Below are 27,277 nucleotides of genomic sequence, written 5' to 3'. Positions count from 1 at the left end.
TTATGCGTTGGATGAGATGATTAAAATACCGATAAGAAAGAAAATGAGCCGATAATTAAAGAGTTAACTGTTCCTTAAACATGATACAAGACTCTTTTAATAAACTCTGAGGAAAGGAAGATTGTTCCTGAGATATGTCCCACTGGGTTGGAAGTAAGTCTCAGGTTTCCTGTGACTTCCTGTTTTGTAATTTCCAAGGAGACCTATTATTTTTAGGAAATTTGTGAGGTAGGTTACTTGTGAAAAGTGAGTCTAGCATTGGGTTTCCTTGTGAAGTATCGGCTCTGGACTCACTCCCTCAACTCCTTGCTCACATTGACAGTCCAGGAAGCTAGAATCTACTGACAACTTCTCCCTCAGTGCTGCAGGAGAAACCTAGAGGAATTGATGGAGGTTTGCTCAAGAGTACACTCTAACGGGTGTACTCCCCACTGATTATTAGTCAGCCAGCCAAATGTAATTATCTTTTCGAAACAGGTATTTATTAAGGTCTTTAGTAAGAACAGTTGGCATAACATTCCTCTAAATGGGAACACATTTACCCATAAGGATGTTTGGAGTCCAGGGCAAAGTGGGCTCAAGCTTAGAGAGGACATGTGGCAAAGGGTTAATTTCTATGTCTTGATTGCTGGAAGACATCTTCTACTTTTGGGGAATCTTCATAAAGTTCCCCTTAGGCAGAGCATTACTTTTAAAAAACATTTAAAAGGCTTTAAACTGTTTTTTGTTTATGTGGACAAGATTAGCATATTAAATTGGCATCAATTTCACCAGGATATTTAATTCAACAGAGATTTATTTGTGTGATTAGTGTTTATTATAACATAATACAAAGGTATCTGTGTTTGATTTTAAGCTTTTTAGTTAATTGTACTAAAGACATGCTTACATAATACTAGCCAAATATATCATTGATTTTTTCACTCTTCATTCTACTTGAAAATAAAAGGCAAGAGGCAGCTGGGTGGCTCAGTGGATTGAGAGTCAGGCCCAGAGATGGGAGGTCCTGGGTTCAAATCAATTGACTCAGTTAGAGGGGTCCATCCCTCATTCATACCACTGACTGATCCAGTTGAGAACTCTTGGTCTTGTGTGTCTTTGGGGGTGAGATTAGGGAACACCTAAATCATGGCACAACTGCTTAGATCCAGCCTTCCTCTTGCCATGCCAGCCAGCACTTATTAAATACCTATTATTGGCCAAGCCAAGTGGTCTTGTTGATTTAGTAGTAATCACCAGCATTTATATAGCTTGAAGATTTAGGTAGTAGAGGTGGCTCAGTGGATAGAGTATGGGTCCTAGAGTCAGGAAAACTCATCTTCCCGAGGTCAAATCTAATCTCAGAAACTTTATATCTATAAAATGAGCTGGAGAAGGAAAGGCAGATCACTTCAGTATCTTTGTCAAGAAAATCCCAAATGGGGTCATGAAGAGTGGGACAAGATTGAAAAATGACTGAATGACAGCAACAAAGATTTGCAATGTGCTTTAAATAGATAATTTCATTTGATTCTCATAACAACCCTGGGAAATGTGTGATATTTTTATCCTAATTTTAAAGATGAGGAAACTGAGGCAGACCGAGGTTAAGTGACTTGCTTAGGGACATATAGCTAGCTATTCTCTGAGATAAGACTTGAACTCAGGTCTTCCTGATTCCCATAGCAGTGTTCTTCCCACAGTGCCTCCTCAATGCCCCACAAGCTTAAGATTTATGTGGAGGGGATGCTTACCAAACCTAGAGCAAATGGGCCATTAATGATGGCCACTTCTGAGAGGTCACCTTCATTTTATTGCCCTAGATTGAAGGCTCTAATGACCTGGGTTTGGAGCTAAGTTAAAGTACTTCTTCTCTGTGTGGTCTCAAGCAAATCATTATCCTCTGGACCTCAGTTATATTGTCTGGAAAATGGTGAAAAACCTTTGTGGTTCCTTTTAGTCTATAATCCTCTGATTCTTAAAAAGAGGCATTTTACGCTTTGAAGTAGGATCCTCAGTCATTAGGGCAGCCAACCCATTTTACAGATGAGAAAACATACCTTTTTCTATTATAACTTGCTCAACTCACGCTCTGTGTCAAGACTGGCTATAAGTAGGGGTGGCTGTTGTGTTTTTCTTTTGCATTTAGGCTCTGCATGATCAGTTGGTACAGATGGGTTGTCATAGGTTCTGGGATCTAGAGCCTGGAATGACCCAGAAAGTGTGGGTCATAAAACTCATTTTACAGAGTGAGAAACCGAGGCCTGGAGACATAATGTAACTTGCCAAAGGGTACAGATACTAATATGAGGCAAGATGTGAACCTCCAAGTCCAGGATTCTCTCTACCCCGCCTCATTTTGCATCTCAGTTCCCCAATGGCTTCTGCACCATTTTTATCAGAGAAACCAGTGGCACACTGATTTGATTAGGGAGAACGAGAACTTTGATTTTGATTTGCTTTATTCCTCCTAAATTCCTCACTCTGTCATGGCTGGGGTGGGGGGCAGTGGATCCATGAAGCCAGAATCCAGTGACAACTTTGCCAATGTCAGTCATGCTCATTATATACAGAAATGCCTTGGCGGGGGGATGGATTTCATTTTATTCCAAATATAAAGACTATCTTCACCTCGCCCCACCCTCCCCAAAAGGCCAGTATCCTAATGAACAACATTTTCAAGAGCGATTGCACACAAAACCATAAACCTTTCATGATCTGAGGCTTTTAAAATGTCTTCATGAACTGTAACAACAACAAAAAGTCCCGTTTGTGTCCGTGCCACCTTCTTTATTGTTGGGGTGGACTTTGTTATTTGTATCATTTTTAAATTTATTCTTTATTCTGAACTTAAATAGTCCAAACAGGGAACTTTTCTGTACATAGCAGAAACATGAAAAGAGGATTCGGTAGGAAGCCATGAATCACCTCTTTATATTACAGTCTTTTAAAGGAGGTAATAAAAGATGTGTCTTCCCTGCAGGAAGGGGTGAGAAGCAATCTGACTGGGAGCAAGTCAATTGAGGATTTAATTGATTCTTTCCAAATTCCATATTTAATTAATGGGTTGGGGAGGGGTGAAAGGGATGGAAAGAATTTGGAGCTGATAATAAAATAAAATATTTTTAAATTCCTTATTTAGAAAACCAACAACCTTGAAGAGAAAGCAGGGGATGGGAGGTGTGTGGTGCATATTGATTCTTAGAAACAGAGATCTAATGCTGGAAGAGACTTCAGAAGCCTGTATTTTACAGATGCGGAAACTGAGGCCTCACAGATAAGCAGAATGACTTTGGAAGAGAAAGACATGGTCTACATAACAGAGGCTTGCAATTTAATAGGCAGCAATCCCCTCCTGTCTGGCAGTATATATGGAATTGCTCATTTTGGGGAGTGTGCCCTAAGTTCAGAATAAATAATGTATAAAAGATATTATTAAATGTTAAGTTCAGAATTGTAAGTTTATTTTTCATATAAATTTGTATGTATAGACACACATAAATATTTTAAAGGGAAACTGAAGCCCAGGACAGTGAATGAATTTGACCAAGGATATAGAGGTAGCAAACATTCAAGGTGGGGGCTTTGGCCCTGGGTCAGCCACTATGTTTTCCACATCTGAAAAGGAGGAGCTGTCCTCTGGGAATTGTGGGTAGGCACCCACCAGCCCACATCCTTCTCTCCTCCCCCAGGCTATTGGCTCTGCCTTCTCTTCCCTTTATCCAAACTTTTGTCCCAGGGAGAGTGAAATGATCACCATGGTGATGGAGGTATCTTATTGGATTCCCTCCTGGTCACCCATCTACCTGGTGGGAAAACCCGAGTAGCCATAGATACAGGCTTTGAGCCTCAAAACTTTCCACCCATTTGCTCACTCATCCAACCACTAACAAATGTTTATCCATCACCGATTATGTATGAAATGGGCTGCTAGAGCCTCTCTGTGCCCCTCAGGATTTAAGTCAATAGAACTCTATATTTAATAGAATTTTGAAATTCCATTCTCTGCATAAACAGAAGAAATCCCTCATGGGCACCCCAAATAATCCTGGAGCCTGGCAGATGTCCATGGTCCTGGGTGCTGTCAATAGCTACCTGGAGAAAATTAACAAGTTCAGACAATTTAGCCCCACTATCTGTCTGCAGGAAAATGCTTGCACTGGAAATGCTAGTAATTTGCATCTATTTTCGTCCCAGGCCCAAGGAGTAACAGGGATACCAACTTTCACAAGGTTCCTGTGTCAGATGTTTCCCTGCCAAAATCGGTCTGGAAATGTCAGACAACTTTGGGTATCTCTAGGGCTTAAGCCGGCGCTTAGCCTCCCCTGAACTCTTCAGAAATGCTTTTTTCCTTCATTCATTGACTCACTCATTGGGATAAAGAACATACCAGAGTGAAAGAGACACCAGCCCCAACTTGCCCTATTTGTCTGAGGGGTATTTTTGACTCTGGCAAACAAAGATTATTAAAATAGCTGTCGGACAACAGACCAGCAAGTCTGTCTGAAATCACCCGGCAGGAAGGAATCCATTGCAAGTTTTCTTCATAACTCCCGGACGAACTAATGAAGACTTTAAATGACGAGTAGCACATTAGTAGCCTTGGCCAAATTGTTGTCCTTTGAGCATGTAAGCACATCTCCTGGGCTGGCTGAGACCAGATGAAAACTATTTGGCCAGCAACCTCACCTAATCCGCCTTCATGCCCTTCGAATTCCAAGCATGATATTTGTTCCATTTATAATCTCAGGAAAAGTAGGGATGGGTTTGGCAAGTTGTAGCACTGAACTGAGATACATAGAACATGCAAGGATGGAAAGAGAACTTCATTTCATTCCGATAGCCGAGGACACACCTTTTGGATTTCTCACCTGTCTGGGCCTACCATTTATTTTGAAGAAATATTGATAATTCCCTTCTGGCTGAGAAGGGGTCTAGTGAAACCTAGACTGAGAGTGGGGGAAATGGAGAAATTCATAAACTAGCTGGTGCAATGGATAGTCCTGGGCTGAGTCAGGAAGACCTGGGTCCAAGTCCAGTCTCAGATACTTTCTAGCTATGTGACCCTAGGCAAGTCACTTAACCTGTTTGCCTCAGTGTCTTTGTTGACAAAAATGGGGATAATAGCATCTAACTCAGAGTTTTTGTGAAGATCAAATGAGATAACATTTATAAAGTGCTCTATCAGTGCTATTATTTACTCATTGGTACTTCAGGAAATAATCTTTTTTTTCTTTTTGTCTTTCCTACTAACCTTTTCTTTTTTAATTTTTTAAATTTAGAATATTTTCCCATGGTTATATGATTCATGATCCCATCCCCTTCCCTCTCCCCTCCTGGAGCTGACAAACAATTCCACTGGGTTATACATGTATCATTTTTCAAAACCTATTTCCATATTATTCATATTTGCAGTAGAGCAATCTTTAAACATCAAAACCCTAATCACATCCACATTGCACTATGTGAAATATCATATATTTTTCTAAAGATTTCTGTTTCCAGGGTTCTTTCTCTGGATGTGGATAGCGTTCTTTCTCATAAATTCCTCTGGATTGTCCTGGGTCATTGCACTGCTGCTAGTAGAAAAGTCTGTTGCATTCAATTGTACCACAATGTATCCATCTCCTTGTACAATGTTTTCCTGGTTCTGCTTCTCTCACTCTGCATCAGTTCCTGGAGTTCTTTTCAGTTCCCATGGAATCCCTCCACTTTATTGTTCAACCATTCTCTGATCGAAGGGCATCCCCTCATTTTCCAATTTTTTGCCACCACAAAGAGTGCAGTTATGAATATTTTTGTATGTCTTTTTCCTTATTATCTCTTCCTCAGGAAACAATCTTGCAATTGATAAGATTAGCCCCTGGAGTCCACTCTTGGACATGGTAACCACTCTTTGACAAACTTTGGGAGTGAATAACTTGGGGCCAGAGGTCACCTCCCTTTAGGATGAATGTATTGTGGGGTCAATGCTATCCCCTTTCCTGCCTCCTACAAGAACTCAGCCTGTGCCATTAGAAAAATCATTTGTTCTCATTGTTAGGGAAGAAGACCAGTAGGGTGTGTAAGATGTAAATTTAAGTTTTTATGACTAAATATGAGAATTATAAAATAATATTGTGGTCTCTGATTTTAAAATTATAGCTTAAGTCAAAATGACTTTTAGCAACTTTTATTTACAAAGAAGTGGAAAGAGTGAAAGTCGAAAATGTAGATAAAGAGACAGATTCCGAACAAGCCTAACAGTCCTTCTTTGGTGAAGTCCAGCTCAGCCCTAGCAGGGGCTTCCCCAAGTCCAAACTCCACATGGATTTCCCAGAATTCTCAGCCAAAAGTCCCTGTGGTGTCTTCAGCCAAAGTTCCACCCATGTAGCCTCCTCCAAAGCCAAGGCAAGAATCTCAGCCACTTGCTCCAACTGCCAGGAAAGGAATGGTCCCTAGACCATGCTGGTCTCTTCTTTTATGCTCCTTTTTTCATGTCATTTCCTGTCACTCCTCCTCTTCACAGAAACCAATTGCAGTCTTTCAATTTGCCCAGCACTGGGATGGGGGTGGGCCAGTGGCCTTTGGAGGTGTGAGCTTACCCTAGTAAGTGACTGGCAAACTCGCATACTTAATGGTAAGTAGGGGTGCTTTGAGTTCTTGATTTGATTAGCTAAAACTAGGCAGGGAGTGTATATGCAGGTTCTTCTGTTTTCTGTGGGCATGCTACAGGAATTTGGTTTGGGGACTAGTCCTGTGAGGAGCTCTTTGTGAGAAAGCTCCTTCCGTCTACCATTGTAGGTCTGCCACTCTAGTGCAACTCACAGACTGAAAGTTAAGTGACTTGCCCAGGGCTGCACAGTGGTCAATAAGGACCTGAACTCAGGTCTTCTGGACTTCAGGGCCATTTCTCTTTCTAATACACCATGATTGCCTCTAAGGATACCTTTAGTTTTAAGAAGCAAATTGAACACAAAAATAAGCATACCTGTGGGTTTTAGGTGGGAGAATAAAACCCTTCCAGGAGATGTGATGTCCAAGACATGAGAAGGAAGGCTGGATTCAGAAGATAAAGTGTCTAGTCTGGTGATGGTATGCTCCCTGGATTGTCCACTGCCAGCACCCATGATATATTCCCCATAGTTGCTTCATGTAGCATCACTGGGTGATCTATGGGGAACATGGGGACTTCTGAGTCAAGGGACATGAGCACAAAGCCCACTCTCATATTTACTTCCCATGTAATCTAGGCCCACAGACTTAACCACTTAGTGGTTCTCATCTGAAAGACAGGGGTTTGCATTTCATTCTATGCATTCCTTTCTAGTCTTAAGTCTACAAGGTCCCTTCTAGCTCCAGATACTCCCATGACCTCAGGAGTGGGTGCGTATTTTTAAAATTGCTTCCAGGTAAGCCACCACCAGTTTTCTCATATAATATAGAATGTTTACATTTACAGATAGCTTCATATTTACATTCCAGCCCAAGAGACTTCCCTGAGGTTAAACTGAACTGGTAACTAGTGAGAAGGACCAAGCTCTGCAGGTCCATTGGTTTAAGGTGTGCCATTCCTGTTGATTCTCTCTCTGGCAGTCTTTCTGAACAAGATGAAACGGAATCTCAGAGTAGGAAGGGAACCTGGAACTCTGCTTATCTATCTTGAGAAAACGGTCAAACAAAAGGTCCTACATCTCCACTTAAAGACCTTCAGTGATGCTCTCTCAGAGCACAGTTTACTTTGGGACAATTCTAATTGTTAATAAGTGATATAATTGTTTAGCATGTGCCTGATACATCATAGTAGGTGCTTAATAAATGCTTGGTGACTTTACTACGGAGGAGAGTCCTGGATTTCTAGCAGAGGGCCCCTTACCACTTGCATGACATTAGGCAAATAATTTAACATAGTATGCATTTAATAAATAAATGCTTATTGGCTTAACTGCTCTGGCCTCAGTTTCTTCATCTGTAAAATAAAAGAATTGAACTAGACAATACTTAAGATTCAGGTCTGAATCTATGAAGATCTTAACTGGTGTCAGCACGAAATGAGGAATCTGTCTTTGCCGCTTTATAGTCATTGCTCCTAGTTTTTCTGCCTTTTATGGCCAAGAAGAGCAAGTCTAGTTTCTCCTGACAAAAGTCCTTCATTAAGTCTCTCCTCCTCCAACCTAAACATCTCCACTTCTTCCAGCTGTTTCTCATGTGGCATAGTCTTTAGTCTTTTTGCCATCTTGGTCCCCCTTGTTCGGGTTTGCTTCTGTTTATCAGCATTTCTACTAAGGTGTCTGGTGACATGTCCTCTGTGGAATTTCTTAGGAGCTGTAACTTCAAACAGTGTGAATTTGAATGTGTGACTTTGCAATATTGCTACCTAGCTGATCTGCACATGTATTTTAAATGTGCCTGTTTATAGACATGTTGTTTCCCCCACTAATAATGGAAGCTTCTCTTTTTCACAAACAAAACCAATGTATCCAAGATTAGAAGGGAAACAACAAATGGGGGGGGGGGAGAGGTTTTATAGCAAATTTCCCTGGTAAAGATCCAAGTTCTCTATTAATTTGAGAACTAAGTCAAAATTTTAATACAAATCATTTCCCAGTTCACAAATGATCAACGGATATGACCAAGCAATTTTCAGATGAAGAAATCAAAGCCATTGATAATTATATGAAAAAATGTTCTAAATCCATCGTTTCAAGAAATGCAAATCAAAACAACTCTGAGGTATCACCTCACACCTAGCAGATTGGCTAACATGACAGCAATGGAAAGTAGTGAATGCTGGAGGGGATGTGGCAAAGTAGGGACATTCATGCATTGCTGGTGGAGTTGTGAATTGATCCAACCATTCTGGAGGGCAACTTGGAACTATACCCAAAGGGTGCTAAAAGACTGTCTGCCCTTTGATCCAGCCATAGCACTGCTGGGTTTGTACCCCAAAGAGATCATAAAAAAAGGGGAAGAACCTACTTGTATGAATATATTCATAGCAACTCTTTTTGTGGTAGTAAGAAATTAGAAATTGAGGGGATGTCCATCAATTGGGAGATGCTGAACAAATTGTGGTACAAATTGGTGATGGATAAACAGGCTGATTTCAGAAAACCTGGAAAGGCCTACGTGCACTGATGCAGAGTGAAATGAGCAGAACCAGGAGAACATTGTACACAGTAACAGCAATATTGTATGATGATCAGCTGTGAAAGACTTAATTATTATTGGCCATACAACGATCCAGGATGATTCTGAAAGAATTATGACAAAGAATGCTCTCCACCTCCAGAGAAAGAAACGTTAGGGTCTGAATGTAGATCAAAGCATATTTTTTAACTTTATTTGTGTTTTTATTTGAGGGCTTGGTTCTATATGAATATTCTCCTGCAACAATGACCAATATGAAAGTGTGTCTTACATGATAATAAACATATAACCCAGATCAAACTGCTCAACATCTCTAAGAGTGGGGAGGGTGACCATTTAGATTTTATACTTTTGGAAAATATATGTTGAACATTGTTATTACATGTAATTGGGAAACTAAAATGTCTTTGGAGAAAGAAAAAAAAAGAATGGAAGGTTCTTATAGGCCAGGGACTGTTTTTGTCTTTCCCAGAATTAAGCCCATAGCTGGCACTTAATGGTTGCTAACTGGTTGCCTGTTGAACCTTTCAGCCTTTGAAACATGGTGTACTCTTGCCCTGCCTTTCAGGTATGGCAACAACACTCGGAACTACGTCGTTCGGGTCGGGGATTATCACACACTGGTGCCAGAGGAGTTTGAGGAAGAAATAGGGATCCAGGAGATTGTGATTCACCGGCAGTACCGGCCTGACAGCAGTGACTATGACATCGCCCTAGTGAGGCTGCAGGGATCTGAGGAGCAGTGCGCCACATTCAGCAGCCACGTCCTGCCCGCCTGCCTGCCTCTTCCACGAGAGAGGCCACAGAAAACTGCACCCAACTGTTACATCACTGGATGGGGAGATACCGGTAAGTGTGAATTCATATAATGAAAGGCTCAGACAAGATAATGCTGGAGAGCTCCTGCTTGGTCACTTCCCAGTGTCCACTTCCCAACCTTGTGGCACAAATTCTCTAGGTAATATCCAAGGATTCTGTGATGGGCTTCCTTTTTATGCATAGCCTAGCCCAGATCATCTTTTGGGCTCTCCTTTGGAGCTGCACTTAGTGGTTTACTCTCCTCATTGTGGTTCTTATTCTTCTGTTTCCTGAAGCCTTACTAGGTCCCTTGTGGGCAACGCTGGTTTTAATGCCTTGTTTTGGGGGACTTGGTTGATCTGCAGGGCTATTTCATGGCATGTATTCCACATTTGGGACTGGGGGCATATTTGATGATGGAGAAATCTTTGGGGAATTTGAAACCTTCAGGGAAGTCATAGACTCCCTGGCGTGTACCTCAACAACCTTGGGTGGCATGCCTGTCTCTCAGTCCATGACCTCCTGTTTTCCAGGGACACCAAGTTTCTAAAGCAGGACTCTCACCTCCTCAAAATATATGACTTCAAATTCCTTTATAAGTTGTCCTGGGCTGAAGTCAGGAAAGGCAGCCCCGTGACTATGGGTCTCTACATCCCCTCTGCTTCCCAGCACCTATGCCAAAGAGCACAACTTAATGGGAGGCTGAGATTCCTACCCAGACATTAATATGTACAGAAAGGGAGATAATGTTCAAAGTACCCTCAGAGGCTGTATCAACCCCCATCATTGTTTTACAGAGAAGGAAACTGAGGATGCCTAGGGAGGAAAAGGGACTTGGCCAGGGCCATCAGTGGTAGTAAGCAATAGAGGGCTTCTAGTCATCAAAAGCACATAGACTGATGACAAATACCCTCTAAAGACTCCATCAAGCATCCTTGTTGCCAAGGTGGGGTGGAAGTGCCTGTGTATTTCTAGACTCCTTCATTTGTGCCACGTGGAGCATGACTTGGGGCATTTGCTTTCAAAACCTGGATCCTGATCTGAGTGAATCCTGGCGAGCTGACCTTCACAGAACACTGGAAGGTTCCAAACACACTTCACATGCATGATCTCATTTGCGCCTCTCAATAGCCCTGTTCAGGAGGTACCTCCCATGGCTATTATGTTCCCCATTTGACAAGAACAGGCCCAGGTGCTGTGTGACTTGTTCATTTATCTATCTAGCTAAGGGTCAAGAGTCAGGATTAGAACTCTGGCCTTTTAGACTTCCATTATTCCATACTGTCTCACTGGGGAAATAGGAGGAGCCACACATGAGACTGGGTGCCATTTTATATATTTATTGGTTTGATGAGTCACCCTGGCCAAAACATTCCATCATCTAGTGGTCGTCCTTCTAGTGAAGAGCCTATACTCAGGCTTGAGCCTTCGGAGTGGAGACTTTCCCTAAAAATCTTCCCTGGATGGCTAGAGGCATTGTGGTGTGGAGCCCGGAGTGTGGGACATGGGGGTAGGACCCCAACTCTGATCCATACTGTGTGACGTTGAGCAAGGCCTTTAATCTCTGTGACCTCAGCCTCCTCATGTGGAATATGAAGGGATTGGGCAACTGCCCGTCCGCTGATGCTAATTAAACTGTTTCTCTTCTAAATCGAGGGGGTTGGCCTCTAAGGCAAGAAAAGAGTATTCCTTTCTGTTTCCAAGTTACTCCTGGTTCAGTACTCCAAGACTTGCCTCCCTCTCTGTGTAGTGTGAACATCCTGACATGAAGAGGTAGGGCCCACTGAGCCTCAGGCGCTGTGACCTCTCTAGGTGGCGGGAGCTCTCCAGTGAGCCACAGACCCAAAAGGATACACATGGAGGGATCTATGAGAAAGAAGGAGTAAAAAGCTTATTAAGTTCTTCCCCTTTATCAGATGAGGGCAGAGGGTCATCAATTTCCAGTGGAAAAGGGCCTTAGATAAAAGTTATTAGGTCCAATATTCTCGTTTTGTAGATAAAGAAACTGAGGCACAGAGCTGTTCCATGACTTGTTCAGGGTCATGTAGTTGGGCAGTATTTGAACCTAGGTCTCCTTTTACTCCAAGGCCAGTATTCCAAACTTGAGTGGATCTCAGAAGCCTTCGGACTTCCATCTAGAATCATATGATACAACTTTCCATTTATACCATGCTTTCAGCTCTGTGAAATTCCTTTATGAACAATTATCTTATTTGATGATGGGGAAATCTTTGGGGAATTTGAAACCTTCAGGGAACAGCAGCTCTGAAAAGCTAGAATTCTAACAAGCTTGAAGCATTTGAACTGAACATCTGCTGTGGGGGCATCATGCTACAATGGTTGGTTCTTGAACCAGACAGGGGAGCTGGATTCAAATTCTCCATCTCTTGCTTACTTCCGGGTCCCCCTGGGAACTTCTTCTCCTCACCTGTCAAATGAGGGGGTTGAATGAGCAGGCTGTCCTCCCAGCTCTGTGATTCAAAATCTAGTAGATTGTCCAGGCCTCCTGCTGGTAGGAGTTGGGCTGCCCCACTAAGCCCATCAGTTCTCAAGAGCGACTTAATTCTTTGTCCCCTGGCACTGAGAAGCATCCCAGTGCTGGGCAGGGCAGGAGTCTGCTGTTGTCCCCAAAGTCCAAAGGGCAGTTCAGCTTTTCCTGGGCACGTCATATGCTCCCCCTACCTTAGAAGCCTTGTTCTGTGTAGTGTAGGCACTGACTCAACCTGCTCTTTGGTCTGTCTGGGTAGGACAAGCCTATTCGAGGACCCTCCAGCAAGCAGCCATCCCCTTACTTCCCAAGAGATTTTGTGAAGAGCGTTACCAGAGTCGCTTCACAGGGAGGATGTTGTGTGCCGGAAGCCTACAGGAACAGAACCACGTGGACAGCTGCCAGGGAGACAGTGGCGGCCCCCTGATGTGCCAACGACCTGGACAAAGCTGGGCTGTGTTTGGAGTCACTTCCTGGGGTTACGGCTGTGGCATTAAAGATTCTCCAGGTGTTTATACCAAAGTCTCTGCCTTTGTACCCTGGATAAAAAGTGTCACTAAACTGTGAAGAGGGCAGCATGGCAGCTTCAAGAGAAAAGGACCTGGGGGTTCGGGAGAGCTGGAAATGAATGCTAGTCGACAGCTGAAAGCTGTGGCCAGCCCACGCTCGCTTTCCTTCTTGCTATCATGATTTTCATTTATAAATCCTGGATGTAGGCTGTATATCCGTTACTTTTGTTTCAGGCCTCCTGTGCACACAGAAATGACTTGGCATCAAGCTGAGGCTTGTCGGGGTGGCGGTTGGAATGCCTCCCTTTCAGTACTGACTGCAGAAAACAGCATTCGATTTGTCTCAACTTGTAGACCGAATTCCCTCTTGCCGTTTGCCACCGTGGACGTTCTTTATGATCTCATCTTATTCCACAGCATTTCCCCCAAAGGTATCAGGCTTCGAGCCTTCTGCAGAACCTCAAAAACGTGCTCAGATATTGGAATGGCCTTTTTAATTTCAGTCAGTCACCCAATTTTAATGTCCGTGTGGCTGATTCAAAATACATAGTTATTCTGATTCCGTGGGGAAATGAGCTACCCTTTGCTTATTACTCCCAAATGCAGCCTGGCAGGAAGACATGGATCCCTGAAGGCAGGAATAGCCCTATTCAAGCCTAGCTTCTGACACATCCTGGCTGTCAGACCCCAGGCCGGGCCAAGGCCCTTCCTCTCGCGGTGTTCTAGGCAATCTTCTCAGGCCAGAAGGGCAGACTGCCAACTTGCACTGGTGGAAGGCATTTCTTCACCTGGGAATCCTCTAAACCCATGAAATTGGATTGTCCTCCCTAATGTCCTGCAAGTTAATATGTGGCGAGGCAAAGCTAAAAAGACCTCAAGGCCGGTCTGCATTTTCCCAGTAACATGTGGAGAAGGGGAAGGAGATGCAAAGCAGATCTACGAGAGCTCACATTCACAAGCTGCAGACATTTCAGAATCGCAGCCTTGAGACTGCTGTTCAGTCCCATTCCACACTGCTGCCTGAAGGTCCTTGTAAACATGTGTCTTGGTCAGCACAGGGTCAAGATCAACGTTGACTCAGGCTGCCCATCTGGTGCCCCACCAGAATGCAAAAGGGACAGCTCCCCAAGAAGCTGTTCAAATCACAACAGGAGCCACAGTGCAATTCTTTGTTCTCGTGTTGGAAGTATTTATAACATGGTATCGCTATGATTTGGGCTCTTGGCTTATCTCCTCACTGGTAACAGAATGCTTCCTTGCTTCCTTTGAGCAAGATTCTCCCGACTGCCCCGCAATGCCTGATGATCAAGGGGTGGAAGGTATCGTTTGCTCTTAAAAAGGTTACAGATGAAAATCTGGGTCAGAAATACTCGTGGGCAGCACGTTCCCGTATATACCTGGGTAATTTATTCTGATTAAAAATTTCGCTGACCTTCATCTGCCATTAGGGCATCAATTAGGGATTCTCTTGACAGGTTTCAAACCTCGAAGGGTTTTGTGCCCAATGTACTATGGGAATATTGCCATAAATCAAACCCCAAATTCCTATGGCTTCTTGCAGGCCCTTTCCACCATAATATCATGTTCTAATATTTATCAAGGAATTTCTGAAACTGGGCCTTTCTTCCTGATGTCTTTGAAAACCCTCTTTGAACCTGCAACTAGAATAGCTAGTATTGGCTCTGGTTGTTGGTTTCTGTTTTAATATTTTATAACCATTGTCTTCCACCTAAAAAGGCAGGTGAGCTTTTTATATCCCAGAGGCACACTTGGGTGGTCCTTTTAAAAATATGATCACTTTACATCCGGAACCCCGACTCCCCTCCTCATTTTCTGGCTATGGGGATGAGTTCCAGCTCATCCCACCCCAATGAGTGCCACTCACATCCCAACTGTGCCAGGATACCTGTCCCAGCATTTTCTCGTGGTTTACTTGTAGTGGCTTCGGGGAACTTTCTCAACCTTCCCATTGTTACTCCTCATGGATCCGGTCTGTCGTTCTGCTCATGCCCCAGTGGTACAGAGTGGAAGGCTACTATATACATGGGGAAATATTGCCTGAAAAGTCCTGTTGCTAGAAAGTATTAAAGGGGAGTAGCAAAAAAGAAAATCAGTGCTCTCATTGCCCCAACAAAATGAAGTGTACAGAATCCAGGGAAGCGGTAGGACATACATATCGGATGCCAGCCCTTTTTCCTGTTAATAATAAATTACTTATCCTTTTTTGTATGAAAAATTCTTACATATGTAAGAAAGTGGTTTTTTTACACTCATTTTTGGGTATCTGTCAATTACATCTTGGGCATGCAAGTGATTTGTGGTAAGTCTGTAGAGCCTTTCATTAGTCAGTCATGTACAGGGTCTACCTAGAACATTTTGTACCCACAGCATTTGCCCTTTGTTGGGGGTTAGGTGTGGACTGCAGAGCTTACAAGATCTCATTTAGTTGAATTCTAACCAAGAACCGATGGCACCCTCAGGCAAAACTAACATCCCAGGTATGGATGTGAATACTCTTGTCTGTATTCAGATCCATCTAAGACAGTGGTTCTCCACCTTTCTAATGCCGTGACCCCGCAATACAGTTCCCCATGTTGCAGTGACCCCAAACGGTGGCTACTTCCAAACTGTCATTTTGCTACAGTTATGATTCGGAATGTAAATACCTGACATGCCTTACGTCTTCTGATTGCTACAAATCGAGAGGTGGAGAACCGCTGGTCTAATGGATCATTTAACGCAGAGGTAGCTGGGGAAGGGTTCCAGTTCTGCCTTTCCTATCCCATCTGCCACTTTGGGCAGATTGTCTAACCTCGGTTCAGTCCCTATCCCTACTGAGGCTACATGGAACCCATACAGTGGTTCTGGGTTAAATGACCACGCTAGCCACCTCTGGGATTTCTAAAGCCTTTAAGGCTCATGAGGCACTTAACTGGATCCTCCTAATGAAGCAGACATTCCTTCTGTTGATTCACAGGAGTGGCTATAAACAGTCTGAGATGTTTAATGCTAATCCATGGTCAGTTCCTGGGTCCAATGCAGGTTTTGGACAAAGATCGAGTGTTCACCAGGCCCTTGGAAAAATTTACTTTCTTTTTTACCCCTAAAGTGAGGGAGTTAAATGAAATCTTTAAACTGCTTTTCCTGGTCCTAGTTCTGCTGCTTTTTAAAGCTTTCAATAATGGCTTTCATAATACTTTCAGATTTCAGTATGGGACCCGTAAGGTAAACATGCCCACTTCACAAATGAGGAATCTAAGATCGACTGACTTGTGCAAGGTCATAGGGCTCGAAAAGAGCCACAGCCAGAGTTCAAAGCCTTTCTGTCTCTAGATTCCAAGTCCTCTGCTTTTTCAAAACTTATTTTATGCTGTTGTGGAATTAAAACAAGAGCATTCCATGGGGATCCTAGTCATGTGAGATTTCTAAAGGAGTCTAGAACTGAAGTAGCACTTTAAATACTGTCTTGAGATGCCAGAGGTGATAAGACTGCCCAAGAAAAACTGGATTCTGTCTGCATTTAGTATAAAGAATACCAAGGTTCTGAAAAACAAAAGAGAGCATGCATGACTGTGTATTTGCAGGAGGAACTAAGGTCTTCTATTTCCAGTGTCTCATTATTGAGGTCATCAGGCTCAGACAGCCACTGGAGGTACTGCGTGGGAAGCTCAGCATCTACTCCATGCCAAAGTAGGATGCAAAGTAGCTGAGAGAATAACTGGATTTGAAATCTGAGGACCAGTGGTGTTCAGGTTCTGTCAGGTTGTCTTTATGGGCAAATGATTTTAACAGTTTCTTCTCTATAAAACTGGAGGTACAGAATAAGGGAGGGAAGAGACTTAGATTGGATAATATCTAAGGTTCCTTCCAGTCCTAAATTTGATCTTTTAAGAGTAAAACTATCAGGAGCAGCTAGGTGTAGCACAGCAGATAGAGCACCAGACCTAGAGTAGGGAGAACCTAGGACCAAATTGGGCTTCAGACCCTTCCTAGCTGTGTGACACCAAGCAAGTAATTTAACCCCCATTGCCTAGCCTTTATCACTGTTCTGCCTAGGAACTGATACTCAGCATCAATTCTAAGACAGAAGGTAAGGGTTTAAAAAAAAAAAGAAAATCTCATTTTGGAAACTTTTTATTTTGAAAACTTACTTATAAAAAACAAACTTCACAAACATTTAAGTTAAAACGTACATCCTTTTACACTACTCACAATCATTAGAAAAACCAACAATTGGACAATACGGTACAGTACTTGTTAAGCAGACACTGTGTACAGAGTGTTCTGCTGGATGCTATAGAAGCTACAAAATGTATATGGCATCTACACTTTCATGGAGCTCACAGTCTAATAAGGGTAGTGTTTAAGCATTTCTCAACCCCAGGAAGAACCTCGCCCACCAGCTGGGTCCACAGACTGGGTCAGTAACTTCAGGGACTAGCTAAAAAAGGAAATCGTTTATTCAAAGCCAAGTTGAGAAGCCATTAGCCGGAAAATGACTTCTCAAACAAGGGTTAGGTCTTTTGTAGACCCTGTGCCATAAGGCTCAGCACCATTGCAGAGATTACACAGCCAATTGGCAGCATCCTGCAATATAGAGAAACCAATCAGTTTCTAATAAGGGTATCCATATTAAGGCACTCTATAGGGCTCTCCCTGGACCTATGGCATTTTGTATCCTTCACAATTTCCCCCAGCCCTTTTTGGGACTCCTTTGGCGTCTCACCAAATCTAGCCTATTCAGAGTCTGTGCTCATGAAATTTTTCAACTTGGTAACATTTTGACTTATCTGGTTCTTTTTATCAACATAGAAACAACACATGGTGTTGACATATGCACAAACTCCACCTTGTTGGGCTTGTTTCATATCTAATGCCATCCGACTCTGAACCACCACATGAGACAGGGGGTCCACCTCTAGCCGCAGGTTGGATATGGCATCGAGGGTGGCACTGAAGCCTTCTTCTACAGCTGCAGACATATTCACTATTGCCTTCTCAATTTCCAAAATCCCAAGCCATGGAAACAAGGCTCGAGCAAAGGCGTGGAAGCCTGAGGGTTTCTCAGCCAAAGGATTGGTAGTGGGTTTATGAACTCGATTAATTAAGCTCCTAAGGTTGGGGACAGGTGTAGAGGTCAAGGTCTTGTGTATCTGTAGATCAGGGACAAGATAGGCTATGGTGCACGTTCCTCCCCATGCTGGAGGTAGAGCTTTGTAAGCATAATCACCACAAATAAAATAAAGCCCAGGTGTGTGTGCAAGGGATAGAGTAAGTCTGTTACCAAAATAATGGGCCCAGGTGGAATTTGGTGACCACCGTTCTTTCCCTCGAATCATCAGAGTCCCTGTCTCAAAATACCAAGGGCATCGCTTGTTAAAATTTTTCCACGAATGAGTCAAATGGTGCCAAGGGGTGTCATTATAACCACAGAGTATAGACTCAAACATCTGGTATATAAGTGTGAAGTTAACAAAAGAGCTTTCATCAGGGCAATTTGACATATTAAAGTTTGTGTGGACAATCTCTCCCCCTTCAGCCAAAACATATAAAGTGTCATCATGATAGTTCTTTGTTTCACTTTTCCAGCTGGCGGAGGTATAATTGAGGGGAAGGATGGTGAAGTTGGAATATCTTTCTTTGTCCCAGAATGTCACTGGGGAGGTCTTCCCACATTTTAGGTTTCCTCCGCTATTCGATCCAGGGCTCACTTCCCATGTGCCATCATCAGTGTCAAACCACAAGGTCTGGGCACATCTGTCCTCTGGAACATCGCCCAAGTATACTGTTCCATTGTCATTTTGGATGCACAATGGATACTGACCTCGGTGTTGTATTCGATACTGTGGATGTCCTGCAACTTGGTATGTATAAAAGGTGCGGCTCACGTGTACCTTGTATTTCAGTCCTTTTCCATATTCAGGGGAGAGGGGCTGGCCTGTGTATTTCCACAGATATTGGTACTTAGAATAGGAGGAATAATAATATACTCCATATATGGATTCATTGATCCAATGGGATAGTGGTGCTGGTATGGGGATCAAGGAAACCTCAGTTTCCATATTACCCACTTTATGACAGACCCAAAAATCTGTTAAGTTTGCTGCAGTAACAGCCCGTTGTATAGGTGTGATGAAGGGATGCTGTGGAAGGGCATGACGTGCCAGGCCAAATCCTAGGAGCAGGGTTAGGGCAATAGGGAATATGCTCATCATCTCTCCCTTCATGATGGGCATAGATAAGGTTTACATTAGTCTAGAGTTTCACGGGACCAATAGCATGAATAGTTAAGAAAACAAAAGCAACCAATGTCATCCCAGTTTTGAAGGGAGGGATTTCATATAATGTACCTTTGAATTCTCTTCAATTTTCCAGTAGTCTAAAGTGGCCCATTCCCTACTGATAAGGTATCCAACAAAAAAGAGACTTGCACTTGGCTCATATGTATCCACACAACCTTTTCTTTGGTTATAACTGTAGTGTGACTTAGCACAACTTGATAGGGTCCTTTCCTACCAGAGCTACAGAGGATTTCCAGTAGTGAATTTTGATATGGACTTGGTCTCTGGGTCAGATACTGGGACAGGGTTGTATTTTAGGCTCAATCCAGGCATCTTGGGCTTTTCTGCATAAACAAGAAAGAATTCTGGTTAGAGGACAGGATTATAGTTATTGGCTTCATCAAATTGCTTCCTCATATTCATGCCCCAACTGGAGACCAGTTGCCATAAGCCATATAAAGACTAACTCATAATGTACCTTTTTTTTTTTTGCCATTCCAACAACTTCCAGAAAGCCAAGGGTAGGCTTTCTAGGCATTTTGGGATCACAGATTTTTCAGAATAGTCATTTAACTTCTACATGTTTATTTTACATTTTACATGTCTAGAGGATGGGGGAATGGAGTGTGAACTAAGAGAATCCAAAGGCTTTAACTATCTTGCAATTAAAATCTGAAATGAAGGTGTAAACACTCCCCCTTCCACCCCATCTTAAACTGGGAAATAAATGTGGAGATCCATTTATTTGCTAATGGTAAGGGAATTGTTGCCTCAAGACACTTCCCAGCTGTGACCCTGGGCAAGTCACTTGACCCCCATTGCCTAGCCCTTACCACTTTTCTGCCTTGGAACCAATACACAGTGTAGATTCCAAGATGGAAGGTAAGGGTTTAAAAAAAGGGGGTGGGGGTGGGAATTGGTTCTAGCAAGACAATATTCTCCCATCCACTTAACATGAAAACAACCACTAGGCAATACTTGAACATCAAGGACAGAATAAATTTTAATTGAAATTGGTCTGGAATGCTCTGAAGAATATACTTGATCAGGGAGGGATGCTTTCTTCAACCCTTTTTAAGTTGCCCTTTGTCTTTTAACAGAAGCAGACATTTTATAAACGCTGTAACAATTCATTTCTCTTCTATTGTAGTTATTAGCCTTCCTTTGCACAGGTGGCCCACTAGATGGGATATAAATGCAATTCATTTGAAAAGCAGTGCTGGGCAGGAAGCTTTTTTGGACTATGAAGCAAAATGGGAGGGCATATCTATGGGTTTTTCACTTTTCAAATATGGGGTGGGCTATTGGGCAGAAAGAGAAGTGAGGATGCTCATGTCCGTGACAGCCATATCAGTTTAAACATTCTTCAAGTCATTGTGCTGGTGTGAGTAGGGCAGTGGTCCTAGGTCAGAGGGGATGGATGAATGATCTTAAATGAGGGTACCAGTTGGCCACAGATCTAGGTGCTAGTACAAGGAGTCCAGTTCTTCCAGATCTTGATCAATGAGGAAGTAGTCTGTTAAAAATGCATACTGAGAATTTGTGTCAAGGTTAATAGAACATTGGACACAAGGTGGCAGGCATGGGTTAAGGAAAAGAGGTTCTGCCACCTTGACGGAGTCCTGGACAGAAACACATAAGCCTCAAAAACCAAAGCAAGTGGACCAAGACTAGGGCAGCAAAGGGACTGCACACTTGCAGAATGGATCACAGGATAGGACACGATCTCAGTTGGCAAAGGGAAGGGCAGAGCAGAGCTAGCTGTGGCTTTATAGGTAACAGAGATAAGTGTTAAAGTAGATAATGGTGACTCAAATGTCTGACTCCAAGTTGGATATTGAGTGTGAATGCACTGAACAGTATAAGAGAACACAGATTAGAAAGAACGTGAATAAAGACTTTCGCTTCTTTGTGGCATGAATGTGAAGTGTTTGTGGAAATCTTGCAGAAGTATCCTCATGTACCCAAAGTCTCACAGAACAAGTTGTGGGTTTGGGACAGTGAAAGAATAGCTTTTTAATTCCATTGTTGGGAGTCTGTGGTAACCAGATACACTAAGTGGCCAAGGAATGGGTGGGAGGGAGAGCATCAAGCAGGCCGATTTCAAACCACAGGAGCTACACAGATTAGGGCTTATATTTGAGGGCCTTTTGTTGCTATTGCACACAACAGATAAAGGTACTAAACAGGCAGTTTAAGGAACTGTGCATTGTGTTTGGCAAAGAGGATTCATAGTAACCTTGTGGGAGCCCCAGGATCCCTGGTTGTGGGAAGTGGGAGTGGAGATAGAGGCAGAGCCAAGGTCAGTGAATGTGGGTAGTGTCCAGTTTAAATTTTGCCCAACTTGTAGTGGTGGAGGGGCAGGGACATTTGCTCACCAGTTTCCTTAATATTTTACAAAAAAGAAACACATGCCAAATTGGGGGTGGAATAGGAAGGAACTCTTATTAAAAAAGAACTTGGGTCAAATTCCTTTTCCACCGCCAGGGAAGATCAAGTATTTTATGAGAAAATGGTATGGGCAAAAGAACACCTTGTTCAATAAGGGAAGCAGTGATTAAAGTTATTTCTATTTGCACATCTCAGGAAATAGACTGAAGGAACAGCAAGTAACTCAACACAAGTTCCTGCCCTTTAGTGGAGGACTGATGACTATTCCCCAAAGTTGTCATTTCTCAATGGGTTCAACTTCCAGAGATTTGGGTTTGTAACTTGGACCCAAACCCTGTTCAGGGGGCAGCTGGGTAGCTCAGTGGATTGAGAGCCAGCCCTAGAGATGGGAGATCCTAGGTTCAAATTTGACCCCAATCCCTTCCCAGCTGTGACCCTGGACAAGTCACTGAACCCCCACTGCCTAGCCCTTACCACTCTTCTGCCTTGGAGCCAATGGCTCCAAGGTGGAAGGTTAGGGTTAAAAAAAAAGTGTTATGTCCATTAGAGCCCGTAAAGCAAGGGCATCAAAGGGTTGCCAATTCTCACCTTCAGATCAGTACCTCTTTCCACTGGACTACCTTTTAAGTTCTCATTTTCTTAGCTTCTTGTTCAAAATCCTCAAAAAGGGTACTTTAGTCCTTCTTGCTACCTATTTTAAAGGGCTGGTTGCCCTCAGCACCACTGTTAGAGGGAAGGAGAAAGCAGCGGGCATTAATGTGCTCCCCTCCCAGTGAGTATACTTGATATAGGAGAAGTGTTTGTGGGGCTGCTGAAGGAATGACTCCCAGGAGTATGTGATGGAAATTCGATCAGTTTATTATCTGAATGATGTAAAAGGTTTCCCTTTTGCAAATGAGCCACTTCTTCCTCCATGACTAGGTATAGCTTTGATTCTTTACTGGAGAGAAAGTATCAATGCTTCCAGATCAGTACAGCTTATAAGATCTAAAATACCCGTCTTTTCAAAATATGCCAAGTGCATTTTGATGGAGAATTCCCCTCCTGTGGATTTTGAAGCTTGGTTTTATGGAACAAAAGTACACAAAACCAAAGGCTTGATTAAAGTAGAAGTGTCTCCACTTTCCCATAATTGTTGGAAGAAAGCCTGGCAACCCTGTTTCCCCACAGGCCATGGATCCAGACAAGGCATCATTAAAAAGGATGGTGGTGAGCAACCTTGGGGCTACTCACCAGACATCAAATGCCACTTCTTCCATTGGTTCATGACAGATCTGGGTTCACAGCGGCTGTGCCTGAAACAGAAGGGTCCTCTACCAGCCCAGAGGATTATCATCCCCAAACAGGCCAGCTTCTATAGTATTTCTGTGGAAAATGTTGGTTGGTCTACACAGCTACCCAGTGGGGCTGTGTAGATTCTGTTCATTGATGGATCCCAGTTGGTGGCTCAGGCTGGAATGTCCTCTTATCAGTTACACCTCACCAAATGGCCAGACTACTCAGTACAGGTAAAAAACATTACCAGAATACATCGAAGATAAATTACAGCATCTGTCTGATATCCTGCCAATGTTAGATAACCCCACTCTGCCACCCCCCCCCCACTTTTTAAACATTTATACGTTCGTACATGTTACTAATGTAAAATTGTTTACTTGGTGCTACAGAAATATACAAACTTCTAATTAAAAGTTCCTACAAAAGGATCTTGTTAGGAAAAAAAATAAATGCATTGTTTTAAGGAAAAAAAGGGTATTATTTGGTGTCATCTTGTGTAACCCTTTTACCCAATTACAGGTTTAATGGCAGTTTTGATGTTAGGGAACAAATTTTCAAGTAGGGTATGTATATAAGCATATATATTCCTCAATCTGACCTGCAACCCACTTCCCCACATAGGGAGGGAGAGGGGTCACCAGTCTGGTTATTTTCTATCAATCCCTTATAGACAGATTGCTTTTGCCTGAGCCACAGATTGTTATATTATCAGCCAGTGGGGTGGTGGTGGTATAGGATAGATAGTACTCCATAAAAATCAGCATAGTAGGTTGAATATGGTATCTGTTTATTGATCACCCCAATTTCTTGGAAACAAGGGTAAACCTAAACAGCCCTGTTTCTTCTTCATTTGGGATAGAGAAGACAATCTTGACAAATTTGTATGCACATTACCTTGAGTCCCTTTTATCTTTTAGATCAAGTGTTACTCAAATTTGAGTCTAGGCTTTTCTAGGGGAAGTGGAAGAAAAAAGGGTTGGAGTGGGGTTGGGCAGGGCAACAGTATGTGTTCTTGAAATCCCACTTAAGCTAGAATGGGGAAAAATTATAGGTCAAAAGGGGGAAGAGGAGGTAAGGGGTTTCCTAGAAAGGTTTTTAAAAGGTGGTAAGGATCAGCGTGGAATTCAAGTTTTGATTTTGCTATTACTAATTTTATTGTTAGGAAATCCTTCTGGTTATCAGTAATGTTTTCCTGTCTTTAAAATGCAGGTTCTCCACCCCCACACCTACTCCCATTTTACTTGTCTTGGGTAGTCTTCCAAGTCAAATGACCTCTCATGGAGCCATTGCCCATGGGCATCATCCTTGGCATACACATACATCCTATGAGCTCTGCAAGTTGTTCTGGCTAACTAAATTTTAAACATTTGTGCCAATAAAATCTCTATGGTGGGCTTCTAAGTCTTCTCAAGCCAAGGACCGCTACCTCAGGGGGCTATTTTTGGAGAAAAACAAAAACGATGTCCACAATCTAAATATTGCAACAAGTCTCATCAGGTACCTGGGGAACATTACCCCTCAACATTCATTGACTTCACCGACACATTAACAGACTCACACCCAGGTCAAAAGCGATATTTATAATTTTGCCAAGTGAAGTCAACAAGCACCAATGTACATTCAGTGCTGGAAAATACAAAGACTGCCCTTAATGAGCTCACATTCTAATGGTAAAGACAACACAAAAACATCTATGTACATAAGATGTATACATAGCAAATTGGAGTTGAAGAGGAAAAGAACTAGTCTCAGAAAGGCTTCTTGAAGATGGGATTTGAGGAAAGTCTTGAAGGAAAAGTAAAGACAGGAGGAAGGGAGAGAAAATCTAGGATGGGGAGTCTGTAGTAAGTGAAAGGTTTGAGAAACATTTAAGTAGGCCAATTTCCATAAAAGAATGAATGAGGACAAACGAAGGGTGGTAAAATATAAAGACTGGAAAGGCCTGGCTGTTAAAGCCAAACTTGATTTTAGATTTGCTTCTGGAGGAAATCATTAAGAGTTTGGGAGAAGGAAGAACCCACATTTGTTAGGGACATCCACCAGGGCATACAAAAACAGTAGATAAGTGATAAGGGCCTACAATCAGGGTGTCAGCTGTGAGCTAAGAAACAGATCACAGATTTGAGATCAAAAGTTAGGGCTCTATAATTAGATCTTGAGAATCAACTGTTCAACTGAATCCATGGAAGGTGATGAATTGAGATAATACAAAGAGAAGGGAGGGGGGCCCAGAATAGTCTCAGGTGGAGTTACTTGGAAGGCAACCAGCAAAAGACTAAGTGGTCAGACAAGTGAAAGAACCTAGAAAGCAGCCATAAAACCCCATCAGACCATAGGGAAGGAAAGGCTAATCAAGAGGGTTATGTTTTGCATAAGGTTTGAGAAAAAGGCCATTAGATCCAGCAATTAAAAAGATGACTGAGCAAAAGAGCAATTCATTGGAATGAAGTGAAAGGCAGACTGCAGAAGGTTTGGAAGAGAATAAAAGGAAAGGCAGAAAGAAGCATCATAAGTATAGATGGCTTTCTCTGGTTTACTTTAGAAGAGGCAGACAGGTTCTCAATTAGCTTAGCCATCAAAGGGAGAAGTCAGGTCTCTATAATTGCCATTAAATGTCAGGAAAATTTTGTCTAAAACACTTTTGGAATGATTTAAGGAGACTCGAAGCTTTTGGGAGGAAATGACTTACCACCTTAGCAAGTGAAAAGGGCCAGGGAAATAAGTTTGCCAGGTGTAAAAGTCTTACCTTAGCAATAAGATCTCAGTTCCCTGATCCTGTTGACCCAACGTAGCCTGAAGAGCAGTTAGTCATTCCATTTCTGACACCAAATTATCAGGGCATTTCTCAACTTGGAACCCCAAAGAGAATAGTACCCACCAACTGATCCAAAGACTGAAGGTTAATCATCTCAGAGATCAGCTGAAAAGCATATTCCTCTAGCTCAGTTTTCAACAGACCTTGTACTTTAAGGTTTAGACCCACTGAAAAAATTATACAGCCCATAAGCAGCAGAGAAAACAATTTAAGTTACACATAAAGGGATCCAGAGGGCTAATTTTCAGATCCAGGCACCTTATTTTCATCCTCTACAGTGGTACATATAACAAAAGCTAAGATACACAATGTTATAAAGTTCTTGATAGACACAAAACAAAGGGGTAAGGTCTTCTAGCCAGTGGCGCCATAGTAATCAAAGACAGGACCCTTCACTCTTACCACTTCCAAATCCCTTGAAGCCTGCAGGAAAAGATTAATATGAAACTTAATATGAATATACTTGTCAAATTTACGCTTTTCAAAACTTTAAATAACTTTGTGTTTTCTTAACCTGAGTACTACAATCAACTAATTAAAAAAGCTAACTGATCATAGGAGACTACAGCTTTTATCCCTCCTCCATCCCGCATACCAAAATCTATTAAAGAACCACTTACTTTGTCTTTCTTTCCATTTCCCTTTTTGTCCACGTACCTAGGGATTTTAGCATACAATTAGTTTGCTAAATACTGCTAGAATTGCATACCATAATAAAACTTTTTAAACAAGAATTTCAAAAGGCATGTTCCTTGCACAAGTCAGAATCTGATACCAATTAAATGGTGACAGCTTTGCCAATAAGCAAGATAATGCTCTTCCATGGCTAGGAAGGGAGACTGCCACAGCTGGCAGGGCCCAAGGATACATGGAGATTCGAAAAGGCCTGGGAGGGTTCCAACTTCCTTCTCACAAGGGCAGAGGGGCCCCGGGGATGAGGGCCACTGACAGGCCTCTCCCTAGGCAGGACTGCCCCACCCTGGACCCTGTAACGTATTCCTTCATCCTAAATGAGGGTCATTGCAAATATCAGGAAGCTCGCCGCAAGCCCCACAGCCACCTCTTGAGTCAATTTCCCTTCAGCAATCCCTGCACATTCCCGGGCTCCCAGCACCATCACGTGAAGCCACTCAGGACCAGCACATGGCGCATGCGCGCCCTTGGCCTCCACCATGCAGATCTGGAAATAAGGTCCCATGCCCATCCCACCACCATTCTCGCGCGCTAGCTGATCGCCCACACAACCCCGACCAGCCCTGAAGGACCCTAAATCCGGTCGCTCCCTCACCCAGGTAGGCCAGATGCGACCACTGCCGCAGCCCCAACGGCCACAAAAGAGCCTCCAGCTGCTCCCGCCATAGAAAGACCGAACACGCTTCCGCGCACGCTTTTATAACTACGGTGACGTACTTCCGGTACAGAGGGGGGTGGGGCCTGCTTTGGACCTATCTCCAGCCACCTATTCTGGAGGGGCTCCCTTAGGGCCTTGCTTTGATGGGTGGAGTTTGGGCCTCGAGGGTCACCGTAGGAGGAGAGGCCGCGAAGGGGGATGGAGGCGGGGCCTAGGAAGCGGGAACGAGGCTAAGGTGGGATTTAGGGGCAGCCCTTC

The 27,277-nt window shown here is 43.0% G+C and overlaps 2 protein-coding genes and 1 non-coding gene across 7 annotated transcripts in view; 1 reads left to right on the top strand and 2 right to left on the bottom strand.

The window, feature by feature from the left end:
- Positions 1-15,139, top strand: part of PRSS12 (serine protease 12) — an 81,566-nt gene extending 66,427 nt beyond the window's left edge. For both annotated transcript variants that reach the window (XM_007495554.2, XM_001371881.4), the window contains exons 12-13: positions 9,677-9,957; positions 12,654-15,139. In XM_007495554.2, coding sequence (XP_007495616.2) covers positions 9,677-9,957; positions 12,654-12,961 — 589 coding nt within the window. In that variant the 3' untranslated portion in view covers positions 12,962-15,139. The remainder of the gene's footprint in view (positions 1-9,676; positions 9,958-12,653) is intronic.
- Positions 15,140-17,021: 1,882 nt separating this feature from the next.
- On the bottom strand, positions 17,022-27,269 carry LOC103104695 (endogenous retroviral envelope protein HEMO). Of its 4 annotated transcripts, XM_016422921.2 has the most exons (4): positions 26,957-27,269; positions 26,289-26,325; positions 26,071-26,091; positions 17,022-19,528 (listed from the first exon to the last, which is right to left on the bottom strand). In XM_016422921.2, the coding sequence occupies exon 4, from the start codon at positions 19,137-19,139 to the stop codon at positions 17,640-17,642; it is 1,500 nt and encodes a 499-aa protein (XP_016278407.1). In that variant the 5' UTR covers positions 19,140-19,528; positions 26,071-26,091; positions 26,289-26,325; positions 26,957-27,269; the 3' UTR covers positions 17,022-17,639. The 4 variants fall into 4 exon arrangements, with proteins under 4 accessions (XP_016278407.1, XP_007495621.1, XP_016278408.1 ...); XM_007495559.3 differs by lacking the exon at positions 26,071-26,091; XM_016422922.2 differs by lacking the exons at positions 26,071-26,091; positions 26,289-26,325; positions 26,957-27,269 and adding an exon at positions 22,809-22,870.
- Positions 26,412-26,542, bottom strand: LOC130455281 (small nucleolar RNA SNORA24). The gene has a single exon (XR_008913200.1). It is a non-coding gene; the product is annotated as a small nucleolar RNA SNORA24 (small nucleolar RNA).
- Positions 27,270-27,277: the final 8 nt, after the last annotated feature.

The sequence above is a fragment of the Monodelphis domestica genome, chromosome 6 (genome assembly GCF_027887165.1).
Source record: "Monodelphis domestica isolate mMonDom1 chromosome 6, mMonDom1.pri, whole genome shotgun sequence".
NCBI classification, from domain to species: Eukaryota; Metazoa; Chordata; class Mammalia; order Didelphimorphia; family Didelphidae; genus Monodelphis; species Monodelphis domestica.
The sequence above is the reverse complement of the archived record's forward strand: the minus strand, read 5'-3'. Positions and strand labels throughout refer to the sequence as shown.